Here is a 21,562-nt window from a genome sequence, read left to right as displayed (position 1 = left end):
CGGGATCGAACCCACGACCTCTTATACACCCACGATCCATGTCTTTGGAAGCACGTGTTGGTTGTGATATTTTTTTTTTAAGTTAAAGGTTCAGCTTTGAAATTGCATTGGCTCACACCGGCGATGGAGATGAGCACTGCTGCAGGCTCGTTTTTAGCCAGGAAATGACTCTGTGGCATTTGGGCGCCTATCAGTCGCACCGGCCCCTCATCCGAAACCGAACGGGTGAAACTCCCGGTTAGGATGCGGCACCTTGAACAAATACGGCACCTTGAATAAAGACACCGATTCAATCCGGGGGGGGAGGGAGGGTTGATGTTTGTTGAGCCAGCCGGAAAAGATGGTGGTGGGGTAAAGTGGGTAACCCTAATGTCTTCCATAAAGTGGGGGGGGGGGCTTGGGGGGGGGGGAAGAGAGGGGGGGCCTGGGGGGGGGGGGGAGGGGAGGAGGGGAAGGGGAGGGGGGGCTGTGGGGGGGGGATACGTTTTGTCACCGGCCCGTCCCTTAAGTAACTGGCGTTGAGAGCTTGCGCGAGCGTCGTGTTTGGTTCCTCCGCGTATGTCTTGAGAAAGTCGAGGAGCGAGGAGTTTCCCGGGTGGCTCGTGACTTTTTGTTTTGTATTATTGTAATTACTTTCGGTTTGTTTTAGCCAGCAATGCCTCGCCGAGTCCCAAGACCGTAATTCCAGGAGGGTCCTGCCAAGTTTTCGCAGTCGGGGGATAATGTCTCCTTGCATAGACCCATTTGAATAGGTTGCAGGTAATTTTTCAGCATTCGGCAAGTTTGGGCCAGTTACATTGTGTGTTTTTTTTAGCTATGGGAGGAAAATTAAGGACCCAGACAAAAGCCATATAAACTCCACGCGGAGAGGTTCCTGGGATGGGAATCATGCCCAGCAAGGCCCTTCTTCCTGTGAGGCACAAGTGTGACCACTACATGATGAACATTTTAGTGGCCTTACCCATAGTTGTGGCAACATAAGTATTAACAAAAATGTCGGGTACTTCTTGGTTCTTTCAGTAAAGTCATGTAGAAGGGAAATAATAAAAATAAAACATAATAAAATTATTCTCACGACGTTTCGGCCACAACGCAAGCAGCCGTCCTCAGGTGAAGAACAGGTCTGTCGATAAGACAGTCTGAATGACACGTCCTGGGCTTGGAGCGACTATTTAAGCTGGGAGGGAGGAGGAAGAGCGCCTTGACAAAAGAATTTGCATATCAATATTAATTTTAGCATATTTATGTAATATTACACTATGTATTATTCTACCCACCCTACTGCACACCACACTGCTGCATATTCACCATACAACTACGAATTTTGGTACTTGTTCGTTTTGGGAGAAAACCAGTTAACCCGGAGGAAAACCCATGCAGAATAAGGGGAAAAAGAACTTGCATTCCATGGATAAAGGTGGGAATCAAACCAGGGCAAGTGTTACCACTGCACCGCCCTGCCGCTCATGGGGCTCATAACCATGTCAGAGGACCGGGCCCTCCACTTTCTTGCTACACTCGTCAACATTTACATCATCGTCATAATTAGCCATGGTCAATCCACTGCTAGACAAAGGCATCCCCAAGCCGCAGCCATCTCTCACGGCCCGACCGATACAACAATCCGCCTGGCTCCAAGTATGTGTGCCGAATTCTCACCACTCCATCTCCGCAGCGTGCGTCCTAGAGGGGGGAGGGGGGCGGCGCGGTCGTCCCATTGGCTGCCGCTCCGAACGTCGGTGTTGGCCGTCGTGCCATCTGGGTCGCGCAAACGTCACGCATCCCACCGTCACACACGTTCGCCCTGACCAATTAACCACTCGCACCCAGCGCGGTAATTGTTGACGGTGTAACCGTCAATTTCTGTTCACGTTTTACAAACCTGACCTTTTCGCACGCGCCCACGCTCACGCGGTAATGCGCTCTATTCGCAATCTCGCGCGTGCGCTCACCTTAATTCAAAAGCACAGTCACGCATTTCCCCCACGTTTAATGCAGTTGTCGCTTCGCGTTTGGCCAGAAACCCCAATTCCGCACGGCCGTGTCAGCTTCCGCCTTTCTTTTAAATGTTCACGTATACCGACCTCGCCACACATCCGACCTTTACCAAATATCCGACAAGACCACGTATCATCTCCCAGCGAGCTCGGATACGCGACGTTGCAATGCACTTGTCTTAACGGTCCATCCCCCCCCCTGCTGCCCCCCCCCCCCGCCCCCCGCCATGCACACCCAGTGGCAGGGGTTTCAAAATCAGAAGGCCTCCCGTCATTAAAATTCGTGGAGAAAATTAATTATCGCGTCTGGAGCGTTCGTGTCAAGTCCCGTCAATCTGCCGCTACATCCAATTTCGACTTTGGCTCAATTGCCCGCGGATTGTACAGCTGTGTGTGTACGCGCGGGAGGTAACACGCCGTTTTTGGCTATCGCTATATAAGGCCGGTTTGGGTGAAACGCATGTGTGCAAAATATTCCCCCGTTGTCACAAGTCTGCTGCTGCCACAGCGGCGCGCTCGACTTTCCATGCAGAGGTCTTCGGTACGATTTGATATCCCGGCGCGGCAGTTTTAAACAACGGTGCAAGTTTTTTTTTTATCAACAGGAAAGAGAAGAGAGAGAATGGGAATTAATGGGAGCAGAGGGTCAGGAAATGTATTATGTTGAACTTCTTTTGCACCGTACATAGCCAACCGTGCTGATCACAGGTGTGGGGAAGGACAATAAACTAAGCACACAGATGAGGGTAGGGAAGAAGAGGCTGCAATAAGGGCCTCGACGCTTCTGCTGCTGCTGCTGCTGGTTCACGGAGCAGTGTCTGTTTTCACAGTGGGCAGCGGGGGAGAGGGGTGGAATTGAAAAGTGGGGGAGTGGCTACGCTGGAGTCGCGTGAGAGGCTTCATCTGATTTGGATACATCAATAGATGAATGCAGCTCTTATGTTCACGTTCCGTCTCGGTGAGTTGCCAGGTCATTCTCAGCAGCGGCCTTGAAGGCGAGACAAATGGCGGATGAATTGGACCGTTAAGGAATTGGCCCGGTTACGTAACGCCGTACACATCGGTTAACTTTAATTGCCTCTCCGACCTAAGTAAGCGGATCGCGTTCATAGGTTTCTGTAATGCCTAACTTGGTTTGTTCGTAAAACTACTGGGGATTATTTGGCACGAACATGACTTGCGATAAAAACATTTGCCATGTTCCGGGGCGAATTGCAAATTAATCCTTTTTAATTTTGCCAGGTATGGCTCACTGAGCTATGTAGCTCTTTTTCAGAAGTGACTTGGCCACAAATGGTAGCTCAACGAAGTGGCTCATCACGTTGACATTTATAGCAGCAAAAATACTCTAAACGCACGCCGATTCTAAACGTGGAGGGGAGCAACCTGGAGGACCCGGAGAAAAATCCTCGCAACCGCGGGAAGTGTGAGAGCATGCAAACTCCAAATATCCAGGTGTCAAGGGTAGGAATCAAACCCATGACCTCCTGCATACCAGGCGAGGTAGTTAACATTTCGCCACCGCGGTGCAAATGAACTACCTCTTGAATTGCCCACGAGGGCACTCGAGGTTGGCGCGCGTCGTTAACCCAGACTTAATGAGCAAAGGCCGAATTGGAGAAAAAATTCCGCTTGATTATTTTTCTCGCAGCGGCCTAAGCACCATACAATGGATATGCTTAATTTGCGTAATTGTCTTCTCTGGAATTCGGTATAATAAGGCGCCGGCGTAGGTACATATATATATAAAACAGAAACCTCCATTCAGTCTCATTATATGGCACTTCAAACTGTTAGCAGGGACAGAGCACGGGATATTATTTGATTCCACAGATTTGTGAACGCTAAGTGTTGTGTGAGCATGGAGAGGAGCATATTCTCCCTATTACGGCCCTCCATCTTCTTGTGTAAATTCCACATTCCTGGAGCAGGAGCAGGTCTGTCTGCAGGACATGACTCGGTGTTGCTCGTCGTATTTAAAGGTTGAGTTTACCCACTCCCTGGGATTAGAACTCACCAAGTAGTGGATTGGCAAAACGGGCTGTACATGTATGTACAGTACATGCGTGTTACTTGGTGGCAGGAAAGTAAAGGTGCAGCTATGAAATTATTTGCTCGTGTCACTGCTGGCTGAAGGACGTCCATTAGAGAGAGCTCAAAGAGTCTGTCTGTCGGTTCTTTGGCCTACTCTTCCTCGCGAACGTAGTTGACGCGTTAGTTGGCGATGCTGCATTCGTAGTGGTGCATTAGCCATGGGGCGCGGTGGTGTGCGGTGGTTAGCGCTACGAACCCTGGGACCAAGGTTCGATTCCCACTCGCGGCCCACACCAGTGAAAATCACCTGAACCGGTCGTGGGCCTCCCCTAGGTCGACTCAGCCTCATGAGAAACCTAGTTTGCGGTGTGTAAACAACATCGCTACTGTGGAGATGCAGGCAGTCCAGCGTGGTGCAGGCCACCCACCCCCTCGTGTGCCGTGCCAAACTTCATAGGTGCTGCTCACTTACAGCACTTGCCCTGTCTGGCTGTTAAGGCTATACGGGGGGAGGGGGGGGGATCCATGTGTTTTTCAGCGGTTCATGAGCACAAATACCGCATGCAAAAACATCTCAACAATTTGGCGACAACAATATGGTCTTAGAAAGGAAAATAACATCATAGGCCATGTTTGAGACAATCGCCATTGCCCAAAACGTCGCCTCTTGCATACATTTGAGCAGCGTCCACCTTAAATTTCGATTTAAAGCTTTCGTGACTGCAGGGATTCATCTTCTTGGTTCTTTCGGTAAAGTCACGTAGAATGTAAATAATAAAATAAAATAAAAAAACATAATATATTCTTTTATAAAATAAAACATAATATAATATATTATTTTATTATGTTTTATTTTTATTATTTTATTATTTCCATTCTACGTGACTTTACCGAAAGAACCAAGAAGAAGCGTCCACCTTTTGTCATCGCGCCGAAAGTAAACGGTGCTGTGAAAAAGGGCCATTGCCCAAACAGTAATGGTCAGTCTTATACGTCACCATTTTAAGGCACCCACAGCGTTGTTGACGAACACGGGTTTGTTGTTTTGGCATAGTCTGGCGTGTCCCGACAGACGTAGCGTGTTTCTAGAAGATAGGGGTGTAAAGGGGGCCCTACTTTTATCACTGCTTTTTCCAAAGGTGATTCGAAGCCATCTTTTCCCGGTCACTGCGGCGTCAAGGGGGAGAGAAAAAGAAAACCTTATCTCAACGAGCATTTTGCAAAGGTTGTGCTCTTCCCATTGTGCATATCTGCTCTTTCGTCCAACCGACAGACCGTTAAAAACTCGGATTAATCCTACACGTTGCTTTGTCATTAGCAGGAAAAGGGGGGGGGGGTGAAAGGAAAAACAATGAAGGGTGACCGATAAGATTACTCGCATTCCTTTCTGTAACGTGCCACATGCTCCGTCGTGAGCGTGATGTGCTGTTGGTCTCCTCCTGGTGAAGGGCAAAGCAGAGGCGGTGTGCAGTGACCTGATGGTTGCCGGGCACGGTAAACGTCGTTGTACGTGGTGGACGGAACAGAGTTTTGCTTCCGTGGTTTTGTTTACGTATTTGTTCGCATACATATTTTATCCCGTGATGTTCCACAATGTATGTATGTATGTGTATCACCTTTTTTGCCATTATCAAAGTAAGAAAAATAAGAATAGGTTTTTACCTTTTCTGGCAATAAAACGGCAGGTGTTAAGATTTTCAAACGCCAAATAGATACCTTTTTGTAAGGAATCAAGACTGCATTAATCCCGTACTTGTGGTGAACATGCAAACAAACATGCTCTGATAATTCACTGTGTAACAAAAAATATATTTATTTGTCCCTGGGTAGCAAGTGTTATTTCCTAATTGCTTATGCCTCCAAAAGTCCAGAAAATGGCTATTATTCCCCAGAAACTTTGCTTTTGTGACCAGGATAGTGATATTTTGAAATGTACCTATTTTCAATGATAAAATGTGTGAATCTGTGTCATTCCTTCACGTAAACTCCTGGTCACAAAATCAAGGTTTGTGGTGAATAATAGCCATTTTCTGTACTTTTTAGGCATCAGCAATTAAAAAATAACACTTTCTACCCAGGGACAAAAATCGTATTACATTTTACATAGTGTATAATTTCTGCATTGTCTTTGAAACTGATTGGCCGACACCAAGAGACGGCCTTCTTTATGGCCGAGTCTCACCAGTGTCACACCAGGAGATGCCAATAGACGAACAGGACAAAGGCGATGCACATATGGGAGCATTTATAGCTCGAGGCGAGCAGCAAAAAAACTCCCATGAATGTAGCTGCTCAGAAAGGTTGACAACCTATTCTTATTTTTCGCATGTATGTTGAACTTCTTTGGCGCTTATCGGAGGTGCGGGGGAAGGACAACAAACTATACACAAAAAGTTGTTCTGAAGAAATTGGTTTTCAGTCTCGGATAGAAAAGTGGTTTGCTCCCAGTGGCCAACTAATATCCGAATGGAGGGCGTTCCAGACGGCCGCAGAAGCGCATCTGAAAGCGCGTGATGCAGTGGCCGTTTTTGTTCATTGGCTAGCCAAAAGCCGCTGCGAGGATGACCGCAGTTCACGTGATGGTTTATGCTCCATGATGACAACGCATTATGAGTTTGCGTATGGAATAGCTAATTTTTTTGCATTGAACTGGGTACGGTATATTATTGCTCCTGCCAATTATATCTTGTCATCTAGAGCGCATTTTGCTTAACAAGGCCTGACTGCTGATGAGGCCCCAGAAGATTGGAACCAGTCCAAAGTTTGTTTGCTTTAAACTGCTACTTAGTGATATTGGGCTGAACATATAATTTATTTATGTGTGGAGACTACATTCTGCTTATTGTACTGTACTCTCTTGTGTTCACCTTCAGTGCATTTTATGTCTTGTGGGAGTGTATGTTGCATACGATATATGTGTCTGTTAAAATGCCTGGCATTGCACCAGATATTTTTCATCAATTTAATGCCTTCTCTTTGTCCTTAAACATTGGCAATTTTTTTGTTATATTTTTGGCTTGACATGTTAAACCCATCACAAAAATAATTTGTAAGTGCCAGGCAGTTGGGGCTTTGTAAGTAATTTGCGTTTAACTACAGGGGCTTGACATTCTTTTTAAAATACTTCTTTTTTTACATCGCATTTATTGCAACTGAATCTATTTAAGCTCTGGAAAAAAATTCTTCACCGCACATGATTTCCAAATCGTTATACTGTACTGTGCGCGTGTGTGTGGTTTCTGTAGTCTGAGAGTGCTACTGTTGCTTAGAAAATGAAATTTGTGTGTTTTTTTTAAGTTGCAATATCCTTGTGCAAGCTACATGCAACGCCTCTGCTGAAATTTAATTTCCTGGGTGCGGTGACGTAGCCCAGGCCCAGCGTGTCTGCTGCTTGTTGCTGGGCTTCGTGATTTAAAACCAGCAGGCCGCCCTGGTTAATATTCAGGTGCGTCAACAATAACATCTGAATTGTCACGATTCGGGGTCCTTAAGGGGGTTGCGTGGATTGGATTCTTGCATTGCAGGATCATGAGAGTTGGCATCCGTGGCTTGGGGAGGCCTTCATCTAGCAGTGGATTAACCATGGCTGATGATGAACTTAGACTCTTTAGAATCTATTTTAACCTATGAGACCTCATTTACCAGTGGCAAAATATAGTAATAGGTTTTTACCCTTTCAACTGGTACAAAACTATTACTATATTACTAAAAACCTATTACTATATTTTGCCACTGGTAAATGAGGTCTCATAGTGTAAATGCTTACCCCGAGCTCTCAATACTCTGATAGTGCGCTGTTTTTGTGTTGTACGCCTTTTGGCGTCATCTGGTCCCAACACCAGTGGAGACTAGGCTCTAAGAAAAGTTGTCTCGGGTGTGGACCAATCAACTTCAGGGACAGTGCTTATCATTATCAGAGTTGTTTCTTTTTGTTTGTATTTTGACTGCTTGTGTTGTGGTTATTGCAAACATGATTCCTTGTATAAAGGTGTCAGTTTTGTACCAGTTGAAAGGGTAAAAACCTATTACTAAATCTATTTTAAAGCAACTAACTGAATTACGGTGTCAAAATCAGAGACTTCCTCTCTCGCCCGCGCCCCTGCTTAAACATTTATTCGAACACCGCTTGTTGTTTGGCTCAGCTGTCGTCCCCGCTCCGCGCTCTTGTTTTTTTTAGCAGAATCCGGGCTGACCTTTCGAGCGCGCCTTTCTCTCGGCAGCCCGTCCCTTACCCAGCGAGAGAACGGAGAGAAAGGTTGCGTCGGCGATAAAACACGGCACGGATTCCCGGTCGCGCGACCCGGAATGCAGAACCCGCCCCCTTCATTCATCACTCACTCCACACTGTGGCGGAGTGGGGGGGGGTGGCGCTACCATGTGCCGACTTTGGGGCTGTGTCTGGCCGCCAAGTGTTTACAGGACTGGGTGCCGCCTGGCCTAGGGGAGCGGTGGTAGTGGTGGTGGTAGATTCGACCGCTCGCCCCTGACTCCGAGTGTCGCTGTTCGTGTGCTCTCCACTTCCAGGCAGCCTGATTAACAAGGACCTGCGGCACTACCTGAACCAGCGGTTCGCCAAGGGCTCGCTGGACCATGAGTTCCAGCAGACGATACGGGACAACCTCTATCTGAGGACGACGCCATGTGAGTGCGATGCCACTGTGTCTGTGCGTGTGTGTGTGTGCGGGAAGCGGCGGTGTAGCAGTTGGCTCCGCCGGGCTACGAACTTGGCGATCTGGGTCCGGTCCGATTCCCACTCGCGGCCAACGCCGGTGACGGTTATCTAAACCGGTCATGGGCCTCCCCTAGGTCGACTCGGCCTCAAATGAGTACCTGGTGCGGTGCGTAAACATCGCCACTCGGAAGACGAAGGCGGTCGGGCGTGGTGCTGGTCACCCCACCCCCTCGTGTACCGTGCCAGCCTTCATGGGTGCTACTCACGAACAGCACTTGCCCCAATAGTCTTTTGAGGCTATACAGGGGCTCTTTGTCTTTGTTGACAGTGTGGTCCTGCTGTGCGTGATGGTCAGCTGTGTGTGTGTGCATACGCGTGTGTCAGACTGGTTCTACTGTGTGCGTGTGTGAGTGGTTCTCCAGTGTGTATGTATAGGTCAACTGTCTGTGTGTGTGTGTAAGCTCTAATAGGTGCTCACTAACAGCATTTATTTACAGTCTGTTAGGCTACAGAGGGGATCTTTGCATTTCTTGTGTTCATTATTTGTATCCCTACAGCCAATTTAGGCTTAGTGGGGGGTCTTTATCGTTATTGTTTGTACATGCATGCAAACCTGGAATTGGGCCACCTTTAGGTTGACTCGGCCTAAAATAAGTAATGCACTTGGGGGGTTATCTGAGCACCAGCACTTAAAACGGAAGTAGTTAATACGTATGTATGTGGGTATTGTGTGTTTTTGTGGCTGAATGTGTGATGCAATGGCAAGTGCACTGCCCTACGATTACAGCCACCTGGGTTCAATTCCCAGCCATAACTATCATCAGCGGGGAGTGATATATGAACTGGTCCTATGCCCTCCTGTGGGTCAACCCACACTTAAATTGGTATCTGTGTGGTGTGTAAATATGATCACCGGGGATACAAAGGTGGTCGGTAGTGTTGTTGGCCAAGCACCCCCTCGTGTGCCATGCTGGCCTTAATAGGCGCTCAGTAACAGCACTTGCCCCAACAGTCTAACGTCGGCTGTATTGGGAGATTTTTGTGAATGTGCGAGTAGTGAATATGTGCCACACACAACTGAAAGTAACTGGGCATGTTGCTGACTTCACCACTCTCTTGTGCGTTGCTGTACGAGATTTAAAACCTGACCAACTTGCCCATAAAATTGCACAAGACATGCTAACGGACCCACTAGCCAACCAATTCAGCCAGCGCAGCAGCCATATCATTTCCCAATCATTATCACCTAGCCCGTTAACACGGTACAGTGGGACCACACTTGATTATGAGACGGGAGCTCAAGACTCAAGATGTAAATGCGATAGAGAGGTGGGCTGGGTGGCTCTGGGAGTTGATGCTGTGTCAGTGAGAAATGAGTTTGCACTGCTGAGAAATCCTGGGTTTGAATCCAAGTGTCAGCCACCTGCGATTTACAACTGGATTATCGCGTCTGATATGAGTTCATGGTCTGGAGCCTGGCAACCAATGAATACACACGAAAAACCCATCGCACTAAATTTGGTTTTGCACTTAAGTTGGCTGAAATCCATCTCCTGAGAAATAAAATATCAGCTTTGACTCCTGTGATGAACCTCGCTTTCATCATCAGCAGAACAAGTGGGAATTTACTGCCCTCTCCTGCGTGTGGACCAGAGGTCACATGGAGTGTTCTCAGAGGTAACTCTTAGGTGTCCATGTCAGCGAGCCGTTGCATGGCTCTGAGAAATATTAAAGGATCAAAGTGTGGATAAATGAAATAAATAAAAAATTTAAGTCCAGAGGATATATGCCACCCATACATGTTCGTGGTTTGGCAGTAAAACATTGTTTAGGGATTGCACATTAACTGTGAAGGCCTCACAGAGGCCTCAAAAAAATGTACTTAATTTGGCTCATTCCACCTCTTGACGCTTTGCATGGCACATCGCAGAGAGGGCTGTCAGTCTATAGTAAGTGTGCCACTTATTACAGATTTGAAGAAATTGAAGTAACAGCAGTCGTATTTCTCGAACACCGTGTCACACGTGTCACTGCTCGCTGTGCAATTCCTCCGTCGCATGGCGTGGTGCTCGTGTCAAAATACGAATGTGATTTGGACACAGATGACGGAAGAAAAAAAACCGTGACGACCATTTCAGTGGAGGCACACTTATATTGGCTTTTTTATGAACTCAAACTGATATTTTTTTTCTTTATATATATGACGAGTTTTAAATCTTCTCATTCAGAAGACGCCACAGGCCGCTTGACCACGTGTCTGCCAGTTCTGATCCCCACGTATTTCGACATCGTCCTGAGCCGGGCTCGTTCAGACCTTGCAAGCTAAGCAGGATTTTTTTTACCATGTATATGGCTTTGATTGGTGCCCACCGCGCCCGCCCCCCCCTTCAAAAAGCCTCCGGTCCAGCAGGCATTGTGGGTAATAGAGGGCAGTGCGGCAAAATTCATTATTGTTCTGAAGTCCGCCCCCACCTTTACCAACCTGTACTGACCAGAGGCAGTGAGGTATGGTCAAATAGCCCTCACAACCCACACAGATGGTGGGGGAGGGTAAGGAGGCCTTCGTCCAGAAGTTGATTTGACGACTGGACTTTAGCTCCTCACCATCCCACACATTCACATATGCGGCTGAGGTAAAGTGGCACGGGGCCATGTCGTATGTGGTACGTTGCCGGGCATGGTATGTATGTTGGACTTCTTACACACTATCCGTAGCCAGCCGTGCTAATCTGAGCGTGGCACATAGTGTGGCACATGCCAGGTTTATCCACCAACCCGTAGCAAGGGTTGGCGGATCACACCGAGATGAAGCCATCACGCATGAGGGCACCCGCCTGGATTACGATATTGCCCACTGGATGACAGAGTACGTCAAATCGACTTGGCAATCATGGTGGAATTTTTTGCATTTCATCCCTTTGTTGGAGTGGCATTTATCTGCGCATTTTATTACAGTTCTTCAGAGCTCAATTTTCATGAAACACATTCACGTGTGCGGTTGCACGCGTCCTGATGTTTGATTAACGGAGAAAGATTCTGCTTGGAAATCAGACGAGCGTGAAGTCGCTGCAACATTACCATAATTTGACGTAACCAAAAAATCTATTCTGCTTCTTTAGGCATTGCTCTATGCAGCACCATCGGGTCACACCGGCAGAGAGGCATTTTGTATATCCGTAGTGGCGTAGTGTGGTTGGCATGGGGCCCTTGTGCAAGGATTTTGGACTCCATGTCCAATTTCCTATTACCCCCCCCCCCCCCACTTATTTATAGCCTGGTCCCTGAGGCCTTTGGGACCCTCCAGCCCCTAGCACCTTGGTGCAGTCGCACCGCCTGCACACTAGGCAGCCACGTTAGGTTTTGTGTTCTAATTTAAACATCGGCGCCCACTACTTCCAAGCAAACACAGCAAAGTGCACAATGGACACGCCGCTGTACTTGTAGGAAACGTAGGAGGCCATTGTGTTGCCCGGGCCTGCCGTGCGCGCTTGAGCGCCCTCATTGTCACGTGCCTGAATAATTTAATGTCGTGCCTTTGTTCACTCGTTGGCCCATTAGCCCCTTTGCTATCGCGGCAGTAGCAATGCTGATGCATGGCCTGAGAGACAGCTTCCGTTTTTTGTGGCCATCAGCCGTTTGGGAAAGCGTTGGGGGTGGCAGTTGGGGGGGGGGGTGTGAGAGAGAGGAGGAGCCCGCAAACAGAGAGAGAGAGTTTGCCAACGTTGATGCCGTTGTTGGATTGGTGTCCGGTCAACATTGGCACGACGGGGCGTGGTCATTAGGCAAGACGTGGGAGAGTTAACCCGACCATTTCTGTCAATGTTATGATGGGGGCAGGCAGGGTGGGGGCGTGGGGTGGAGGGATACAAAAATAGTTCGGCTGGTTTTTATTTTACACTGTATTGGACGAGGCCTTCATCCAGAAGTGGATTACCAAAGTGCTGTTAATGAATGAGGTTTCTTTTGAATTAATTGTGACAAGCCTGGCTCTGCTGGTCCCCCGAGACAGATGCACTTGTCGTCTTGTGAGACCGGCGTAGCACAGTTGTGATCCGGTTTGACAAGGCCAATAGCCAGTGGAAAGCCTCCCCGTACCGTGAGGGTCACGCGCTGGCTGGCCCGGCTGCCAGGAAGTGCCAGTGGATGAGTGCCATAGTAATCGGTATCGTTTATCAAGCGAAAGTTCATCGGCGCACAGTGATATCCTTGAGAACAAGCCTGTCTGGCGATGGCGACGGTGATAGGTTGCCACTATTTCATAATCAAGGTTGTTTTTTTTGGGTTAGGTCGCTTAAATATAAATGTGTCGTTAACCAACCCGCCACCCGACACAGCCAATTAGTAAGGTTTGTCCAGTGAACAAAACGTGCCAGTTAGCTACTATTATTTGGTTCTTTCGGTTAAGTCACGTCTAAAGATAAAATAATAAATTAAATTAAATAATTATTTAATTAATTAAATTAAATAATTATTTAATTTATTATTTTATCTTTAGACGTGACTTAACCGAAAGAACCAAATAATAATTCCTGCAGTCACGAAAGTTCTAAAATTAAGAGTTAGCTACTACTTCACCACACCGGTGTGATGGAGAGTAAACCCACAACATTTACAATTTGAGTACAACGTTTCACTGGCGATTACAACCAGCTTAATCAGGCGATTTTCCAGAATTGCAGGGTTTGTGGACCACGCAAAGATTGCTGTGGGATGTGAAACTCACAAACCTGCTGGGCTGTGCACAGGCCAGGCGGATTGCATTGCAGTAAGTAGCTTCACGAACCCATCTGTGCAGACCTATGAATCTCTCCTTGCGAGCGTGGGTTTTTTCCAGGTGCTCCTAATTTTCTCCCGCATTTCAAAGGACCTCCTTTAGAAAAAGGAATTGACCAAACATTGCGATGCAGAACCCTCTGGAAATGTTTTGAAAGCCAGCGAGGTCCTTCCCTGTATAAACAAAGGCTATTTATGTATGTCTGCATTATTTATATTATAGGAATATAAATATCCACACCAAATATTAATGCAAGGAAACCCAAACCGATATCTATTCATTTTCTAAATGTGCTTTTCTGTCTCCTGTCACCATGAAAAGGGGCCTTTGTGTGCGGTGCCTTGGTTGGAAGCAGGCCCTCACCGTGGGTAGCTGAAGTCTGTTTGGACGATCTCACTGGGGTTATTGAATTCTCCCCCGCCATTCCTCCCCACCCCACCCCCCATGTCTCCCTCCACTTCCATCGGCCAGGGAATAATGGCTAGCAAGTCGTGGGAGACCCAATTTTTTTCTTTGGTGCCTTTTCTCCCCACCACCACCGCCCACCGCCCCCCCACCCAACCTTGCACGAAGAGACACGTTGCACACGGCACGGAGCGGCAAGCTCCCACCCGCTTCTTGCCGAAGTTCGCGGTGTGAGCCAGGCGGCCGTCCCGGTTAATAGTTGCGGGCGCGTTGACCCACGAAATTGCACGCGCCTGCCCGCTGCTGCATCGTTGGAGGTGGCGGGGCCACGCGTGTCATCGTCGTCGTCGTGCTTAGAATTTGCCAAAATTAGAAAATTGCTTGCGGAATTACCTAACGGTGGAGTTGCGACATTGCCCCCTGCTGTGAAACTACTGCAGAATTTTACCAGTCTGTGAAATGTAGCACCGGCGCGGTGGATTGGCCTTGTTATCACGAAGGCGCGATTGTCCGTGGGTGGATTTGGCATGCTTCCGAGAAGAGGGGATACAAAAATATCTCCATGAGCAATGCTGGTTTGTGTTGTTATCAGCGGTTCCTTACCGCTCATCGAAGGTCCGCTACTCATGTGACTGCGAACTTGTTGCAGCAGGAACACCGGATACGATTATCACCAACAACCACACACTGTTTTTTCGCTCCCATTAGGCAGGTGAACGATACATGCATTTTTGTAGCCTAAACAGTGTACGTTTTACATTGTCAGAATGCTTATCTTATATGCAGGCCCTCTCTCCCCCATTACCCCATTATATAATTGAGAGTTGACTGTGATTGTACTTGGAACACCAGACGCAATTGGATAGTCATGAATTTCAATCCCAGTTGTCGGTCCAGGTTCTAAAATGAATACCGCATTGTGGGAAGTCGGCAGCGGTCATCATATGGATGGACTGTCCCGTGCCTTGTAAATGTGGAATTTCCACCCTTGGCCCAGGGCCGCCAGTGTGTAGGAGCGCTGCCCAATGGCCAGTTTGAGCAGGGAGACACTTTCACTTTGTCTAAAATTGTGACCATATTGTTCTTGCCAGACGGCCACTGCGCTACAAACCCTGGCCCCACTTCAGTTAAATCCCTGGCCATGGCCAACATCAACGGTGGATTTTTATGAGCGGACTCTGCTTTTAAAAAAAAAAGTACCTGGTGTAGTGGTGTGAACCACAATACTCGAAGGGATAGACAACGGTGGCCAAACGTGGTTCGCGCCACACCGCACTGCTCCTGTGTACCCCCCATCAGAGGTCGCAAACGTGTTTTGATTCCTTACCCGTAACCGTACCCGGCCGCACCAGGGTCGCAAATGGGTACCCGTACCCGGCCGGGTATGGGTACCCGTACGCTACCCGTACCCTACCCGAAATTAGTGACAAACGGTTACTCACCGGTGACTCACGGCCTACCCGTACCCGGCCGCACCAGGGTCGCAAACGGGTACCCGTACCGGGCTGGGTACGGGTAGCCGGGTATCGGGTAGGGTACGGGTATCGGTTACCCGGTTGCGACCTCTGCCCCCCATCCCACCCTTCATCGATTCTCGCCCTAAAGGCACTTGCCCCAACAGCCTGGTTTTATCTTTGCTCGCCCAAAAATGTGTCTGCTGCGCAGGAACTCCATCGTGGGAGTTCACAATGAAGACGGTGATGTAATAACTCTACAGGATTTACAATAAAGCCGACCGTTTGAAGTTTATTTATCTGTGAAATTGCCACCGGCTGCGGTGTTGTTGTTGTTGGGCTCGGAGTTTCACCAGCAGCAACTCGTTGATCCTCGAACAACTGCTAGCAGGCTCCTCCACCCCCTGCGCCCCCCCCCCCCATCCCAACTCTTCTCTGCCACCAATTTAGATTTCATCAACGAATGTGAAATGTAACTCTTTGGCTGCAATTAGCTCACACTCGTCTCTTGCCACGTGATGGTAAATGAACAGGGAAATTATTGCTTCTGTGCGGATTTGCACTTGCGTTGCTGCCAACTTCTGCTTGCGTGGCACGTTTTTTTTTCCCTCCCTCGCCTCCCTCTCCTCTCTTTTCTCCCTCCCTCGCTCCCCCGTGTTGTTTGCGATCACGATCACGAACGACGCCGCAGAGCCCCCCAATTGCGAGCGCGTAAATTGTCGACCGAAAATCTCCCGCCCCCCCTGGCCGCAATTATCGTAATAATAACAATAGTAATGACAATTCTGGTCTTTGCAATTGTTTTGAGGGAAAATATGCAAGTTTTTAAATTGGGGCAAGGAGGGGGGGGGCGTTTTTTAATTATATTTGGGCTCCTTTTGTGTTTCTGTCTGAGGATGGCCAAGACGGGTGTTTGCTGTCCTCAGTGATTTTGTCGTGCGTGCATGTGTACACAAAAGACAAAGGCCCCCCATATAGCCTTGAATAGACGGTTGGGGCAAGTGCTGTTAGGGAATGCCTCGTGAAGGCCAGCACGGCACACGAGAGGGTGTTGACCAGCACTGCTCCCGGCGCCCTGTGTCTCCCCCAGTGCTGATGTTTATATCCCGTACAACAGGCACTCATTTTAGGTTACGTTAACCTAGGGGAGGCTCAAGACAAATTTCAAATATTCGTCACTGTTATTGGTTGTGAGCGGGAATTCCACTCGGGTCACTGGGTGTACGTGCGTGTTCCTGCGTGTTGCCGGTGCTTTAGTGTTTCACACACCTACTAATTAAATCCTGGTGATCGTAATAATATTTTCAGTTGTCAAAATGTTTGGCTTCACCTTGACGAATACTCGGGACACACACCCCTCATTACGCACATCTTGTTCTCTCCCAGCGCGTGATCACGTGGGATGGTCATTGTGGGTGGTCACTGGGTTGGTCACTGAGGTGGTCACTGAGGTGGTCACTGAGGTGGTCACTGAGGGGGTCACGTGGGGTGGTTACACGCCGGTTCGATAGTGCTGGTTGAAGGTGGAGATTTGAATTTAGAAATCTGTGGGAGGACCCCAGAAGTGCTCATGCCCGCCAGCGGGCAAACACCCCGAGTCGCTTCCACTCCTGCAGATTTTTTTTGTTCCCCGTTTTACAAATAAAGTCCTCTTGAAAAGTAAAAAAAAGGTTGTCTCGTCTCTATCAAGCCACTCTTGAACTGCCCAGGAACTGCATTCAACTCGTGAGCTGCAGCGTGCAGCGTTGGGTCAAATCAAATGATGCAATTCTATTCAAAAATAGAATCGCATCATTTGATTGTGTGGTTTGGAAATAACTTTTTGGAAATGTGATAACATTTATACTTTTTATGTATTGCTGAAAGTTGCCGAAAGAAAACTTTGACGAAGTGTCGGACGCGATTGGCAGTTGGGGAATAATTTTTTTAAGAATGTTTTATTTTTTGACAATGCTATAATTATATTGTTGCTTAGCAAAATGTTGGCTTCACCTTGGCAAGCACTGGGAAGACGAACACGACCCCTCATTACGCGCATCTCATTCTCTCCCAGCGCGAGTGCATTAATCCGTCACCTTTTGAGTTTTATTTATTTACTGTAAACATTAACACAAACGTGCTCCATAGGTCAGGTCACCGCGCATATTTCACGACCTTTCGGAATGTCAAAGCTTGCATGCCAGTGCCGTGCACACACAAATGTGGCAATGGAAAAAAATATTTTGTAGGCCTCTAAATTATTCACAAGAATATGCTACTGTGTGCCTATTGCAGATACAGTTAAGGATATTTTTGATTTAATAATTATTTTTATTTTGGGGCAGTGACATGGTCAAGTGGGCATCGCTTTCGCCGCTTGTTGCGAAGGTTCGCGGTTCGATTCCGGCAGGCTGCCCTGGTTAATTTCTACCAAATGGGTTTTCGTAAAATACGCAACGTCCGCTTCATCGTGGACATTAAATATCCCCCCTGACATCGTTACAAACGAGTGGGCCATCGTGGGCCGACGTCGTGGTCCAAATTTGCTAAATATTACCTGCAAACTACTCACTGAGTTACACATTGCAACGTATTCACCTTCGTGCTGTCATAGCCTTACGCTATAAAAATGTCCAGTACCAAATTTACTGAATTATTGTTATCGTTAATGCTGAAAGCCTATCTGCCAGAATAGGCATGTCATATACGCTATCTTCTCATCCGTCGTAAGGACATCCCTTACATGATATTGCTTCTGTCTTGCTTGACATATCTAAGGTGCCCATCGCATTGCAATTCACTCTGGGCAATTGTTCACCACCTGTGAAAGTAGATACAACATTTACTCTCGGCCCTGAATGAGTAAATGGTTCGACAATAATTTAAACTATCGCAACTAATTTAACTATACTAACTTTAGAAGCTGAATACAAGCACCTCACTGGGAGAAAATCCCAGGTGCACTCATAATCTGAAGGAAAACTAAACTATTTTTTATTTTACCGCGTAAGGCCTACTGAGCTATATAGCTATTTTACAGACGCGACCTGGACACAAATGATCGCTCGGAGAAGTGGGCTTATCGTGTGGAAATTTATCGCAGCCAAACGCTCTAAACGCACGTTTCTAAATGTGGAGGGAAAAACTGCAGGACCCAGCGGGATCAAACCTACGACCTCCTGCATACCAGGAGTGTGTTTGTATCAAAGGTTGCCTATGGCAGTCGCCCAAGTGAAGTCAATCCGATTTTATTTTTGCTCGAACACGTGGTGCCTTTCTGGGACAAATCCTGCCACCCAATGCACTAAATGAAGGACGTGTTGCTTATATGAGAACTGTGCTGGTGTACATGCATGCAGGCACGACACGGGCACCTCGAGAAGGCGAAGTGCCCGGAGTGGACTACAACTTCATTTTGCTGGCCGAATTTCTGGCGCTGGAGAAGAGCGGCACGCTCCTGGAGACGGGCACCTACGAAGGTGCTTCGCGGCCACCCAAATTCTGCCACACGCCTCTAACCCTTGACCTAGCGAGGACCCCCGGGTAGGGGGACTGGATCAAGTGACGTAAATTGGTTTAATTGTTCGTGCGTTAATCGCGCGTCCACTCGTGTTATGGATTAAATGTGGATAGTTTCTCATTGTCGTGCCAAAAAATGCACTTTGAATACATTTTAAGAGGGGGTGGGGGGGGAATACCTCTTAAAACTTGGAGTGATAACGTTGACCCACGTGTGCGATTCTTTATATTTGCAGCTGCTGCAACAGATTGGGTTTATAGAAATTTTCACGAGGACATTTTCATGATAATGAAATTAGTATTCTCCACGTTTTGGGAATTATGACGCACCGGTTTGAACAACAAATTTTTTGGCATTGAACGAAATAAAAAAATATATAAACCTCAAAACGCTTGGCAAACTCACCGAGGCGGTATTGTGCAGCGCACGTATCGGTGCAATTAATATTTAGTTTTGCTTAATCCCATCGCTCCAGTTTTTTGCCTTTTTGATGTTGGCACTGAGTTGTCTGTACCTTTTACAATTCAATTTATGCGGTGAGCCTTGACCAAGTCTTTTCTGTGTTCCACACTGCAACCTGCCAACTGTTTAGTTTATGACAGTAGCACAATTTATCGTACTTATTAGGCACGTAACCATTCGTCCATTATAAATCTATTTTTTTGCTCGTTATCCTGGCTGGGGTGTTGCTGTAATGGCCACAGCTGCCCGTTCGATCTCCCGGCACGGCACTTAACACTAAGCCAGCTTCTTAAGTCACTGCCTCCCACCCGCACCTCCAATTTAGCACAGTTGGCTACGTACGGTGCATAAAGAATTTCTACATGCATGCATGCATCCACCCACCTCCATCCGCGCAGATTTAGATAACCCGCCGCCGTCGGTCGATCAGATGAACTATACGACGGTTACCGCGTCACCCCCTCCACCCCAATTTCCGACGGATAGATAAGCACGCGGGACTGTCGGACAGAGCTTGCGCGTAAATCATTGTGACCTTCGTCGGAAAGTTGCCGATCGGGCATTTAAGATTTTAAAAAAAATGGCCCCTCCCGGTCCTCCGCCGCAGGAAATTTCTACGGGACCCCGAAGCCCCCGTCGGAGCCTCCGGCCGGCTCGCTCCCTCTGCCCGAGCCTCGGCCCGGCCTGGGCTCGCGTCGCAAACGAACCAAGTCCGTGAGCAACATGGAGCACAGGGAGGGGAGCCATGCGGGCCGGGCAGCAGCGCTCAACGGCGGGCGCGACTCGGGTGAGCAGCGCCGAGGTGCCGCGGTGACGAGATGTTAACTCCGTCGCCTGGTCTACAGGAGGGTTGCGGATTCGATCCCGACCCCTGACGCCTGCTGCTGTATGTTTGGAGTTTGCGTGTCTCTCGCCCCGTGGTCGCGTCGTGGCTTCTCATCATAAGCCACTTCGTTGAGCTATCATTTGTGGCCAGGTTGCTTCTGACAAAGAAGCTAATAGCGCAGTGGTCCTTGCCTGGTAAAATACAAATATTTATTGTTATTGTGATTTGCTTACCTTTCCTATCGTTTGCGCTCCTATCGCGTGTTTGTATTGTTGTAACTTTCTGACGCCGTGCCCCTACTGGACATCTCTTTACAAAGAGCTTCATAGCTCATCGGATTCCTCCAGTATAACTAAAGATTCTGATTCCCCTTCGCCTCGTTGCTCTCGTGCCACAGGCGACTCGAGCGATGGCGACGGGGCGCCCGCAACGCGCACGCAGACCACGCAGGCTTCCCAGCGGCGGGGGGCGAGCGGCGAGCGGCCCCCCAAACTCCACGAGCACCCCCTGGGCTCTGCGTCGCTGGGTGGGCCCAGCTCTGAGGGCTCCAACGGCCTGGAGGTGGGGGGGGGGCACGGGGAGGAGCTGGGCCCGCTGCCCGCGAACTGGGAGATGGCGTGCACTGAGAGCGGGGAGATCTACTTCATCGAGTGAGTCCCGTGTGTCTGCGTGTTCGATGCTCCGATTCAGCCCGTTTGGCTACGTACGTTGGGAAAGATGTTACACGTGCATACGACAAACAGCTGCTGGTCATGTTCAACCGGAACGGACGCTGTCGACGATAATATCGCACCAAGGTTGGCGATTCCACATTTCCTTCTGATCAGATTCAACGATGATATGTTCATCCAAAGTGAAGCCGTTAATCTGCCTGGCACACAACGATCTCGTCTGACCTTGTCGAGGAATGGCTGTGTTACTCGCCTGTCAAACGAGGCACTGAAAAAGGTTGGTTTTCTCTTCCATGCCGAAGCCTTCATATTGAAATGTTATTATTGTTATTATGACTACTATACAAAGCTCAAATTTCGCAAAAGTTGGAAAACTGTTGTCATATCTGGGATGGAGCCATTCCATTAAGTGTCCTTTCGTGTGTTGGAGATCGGCCCATGGAAAGCGGGCATCGCAGAGCGACTTTTGAGCACCCTTCAGGTGACACTGTGGTCCACGCACAGTAGTAGGAGACATCACTTTCCCACCCACTCTGCCACATGAGAGCGAGGGTGTTCGCATGAACGTCAAACCGCTAACTCTCAGAGCTAGAAATCGGCTAAATTAAGTGCAGAACCAAATTTAATGTTATAGTTTTTGTTGTTGTTTGTGCAATCAATGGAGATTTAATGCAACGCAAAATAAACGCTTTCTCCAACATTATTAACAATAATAATCAGTCACGGTCTGTCCAATGCTGGATTAAGGCCTCTCCCCAAGCCGTCGCC

The 21,562-nt window shown here is 48.2% G+C and overlaps 1 protein-coding gene across 4 annotated transcripts in view; it reads left to right on the top strand.

Moving 5' to 3' along the window:
* The window catches only part of LOC144945612 (membrane-associated guanylate kinase, WW and PDZ domain-containing protein 2-like), a 127,810-nt gene that overhangs the window by 51,715 nt on the left and 54,533 nt on the right, over positions 1-21,562 (top strand). For 3 of the 4 annotated variants that reach the window (XM_078874135.1, XM_078874136.1, XM_078874134.1), the window contains exons 4-7: positions 8,556-8,672; positions 18,675-18,794; positions 19,905-20,084; positions 20,521-20,773. In XM_078874135.1, the coding sequence (XP_078730261.1) occupies positions 8,556-8,672; positions 18,675-18,794; positions 19,905-20,084; positions 20,521-20,773 (670 nt within the window). The remainder of the gene's footprint in view (positions 1-8,555; positions 8,673-18,674; positions 18,795-19,904; positions 20,085-20,520; positions 20,774-21,562) is intronic. The other variant, XM_078874137.1, reaches the window with a different exon arrangement.

Source organism: Lampetra fluviatilis, chromosome 38, assembly GCF_964198595.1.
Source record: "Lampetra fluviatilis chromosome 38, kcLamFluv1.1, whole genome shotgun sequence".
NCBI lineage: Eukaryota > Metazoa > Chordata > Hyperoartia > Petromyzontiformes > Petromyzontidae > Lampetra > Lampetra fluviatilis.
Note: the sequence above shows the minus strand (reverse complement) of the source record. Positions and strands in the feature narration are given on the sequence as shown.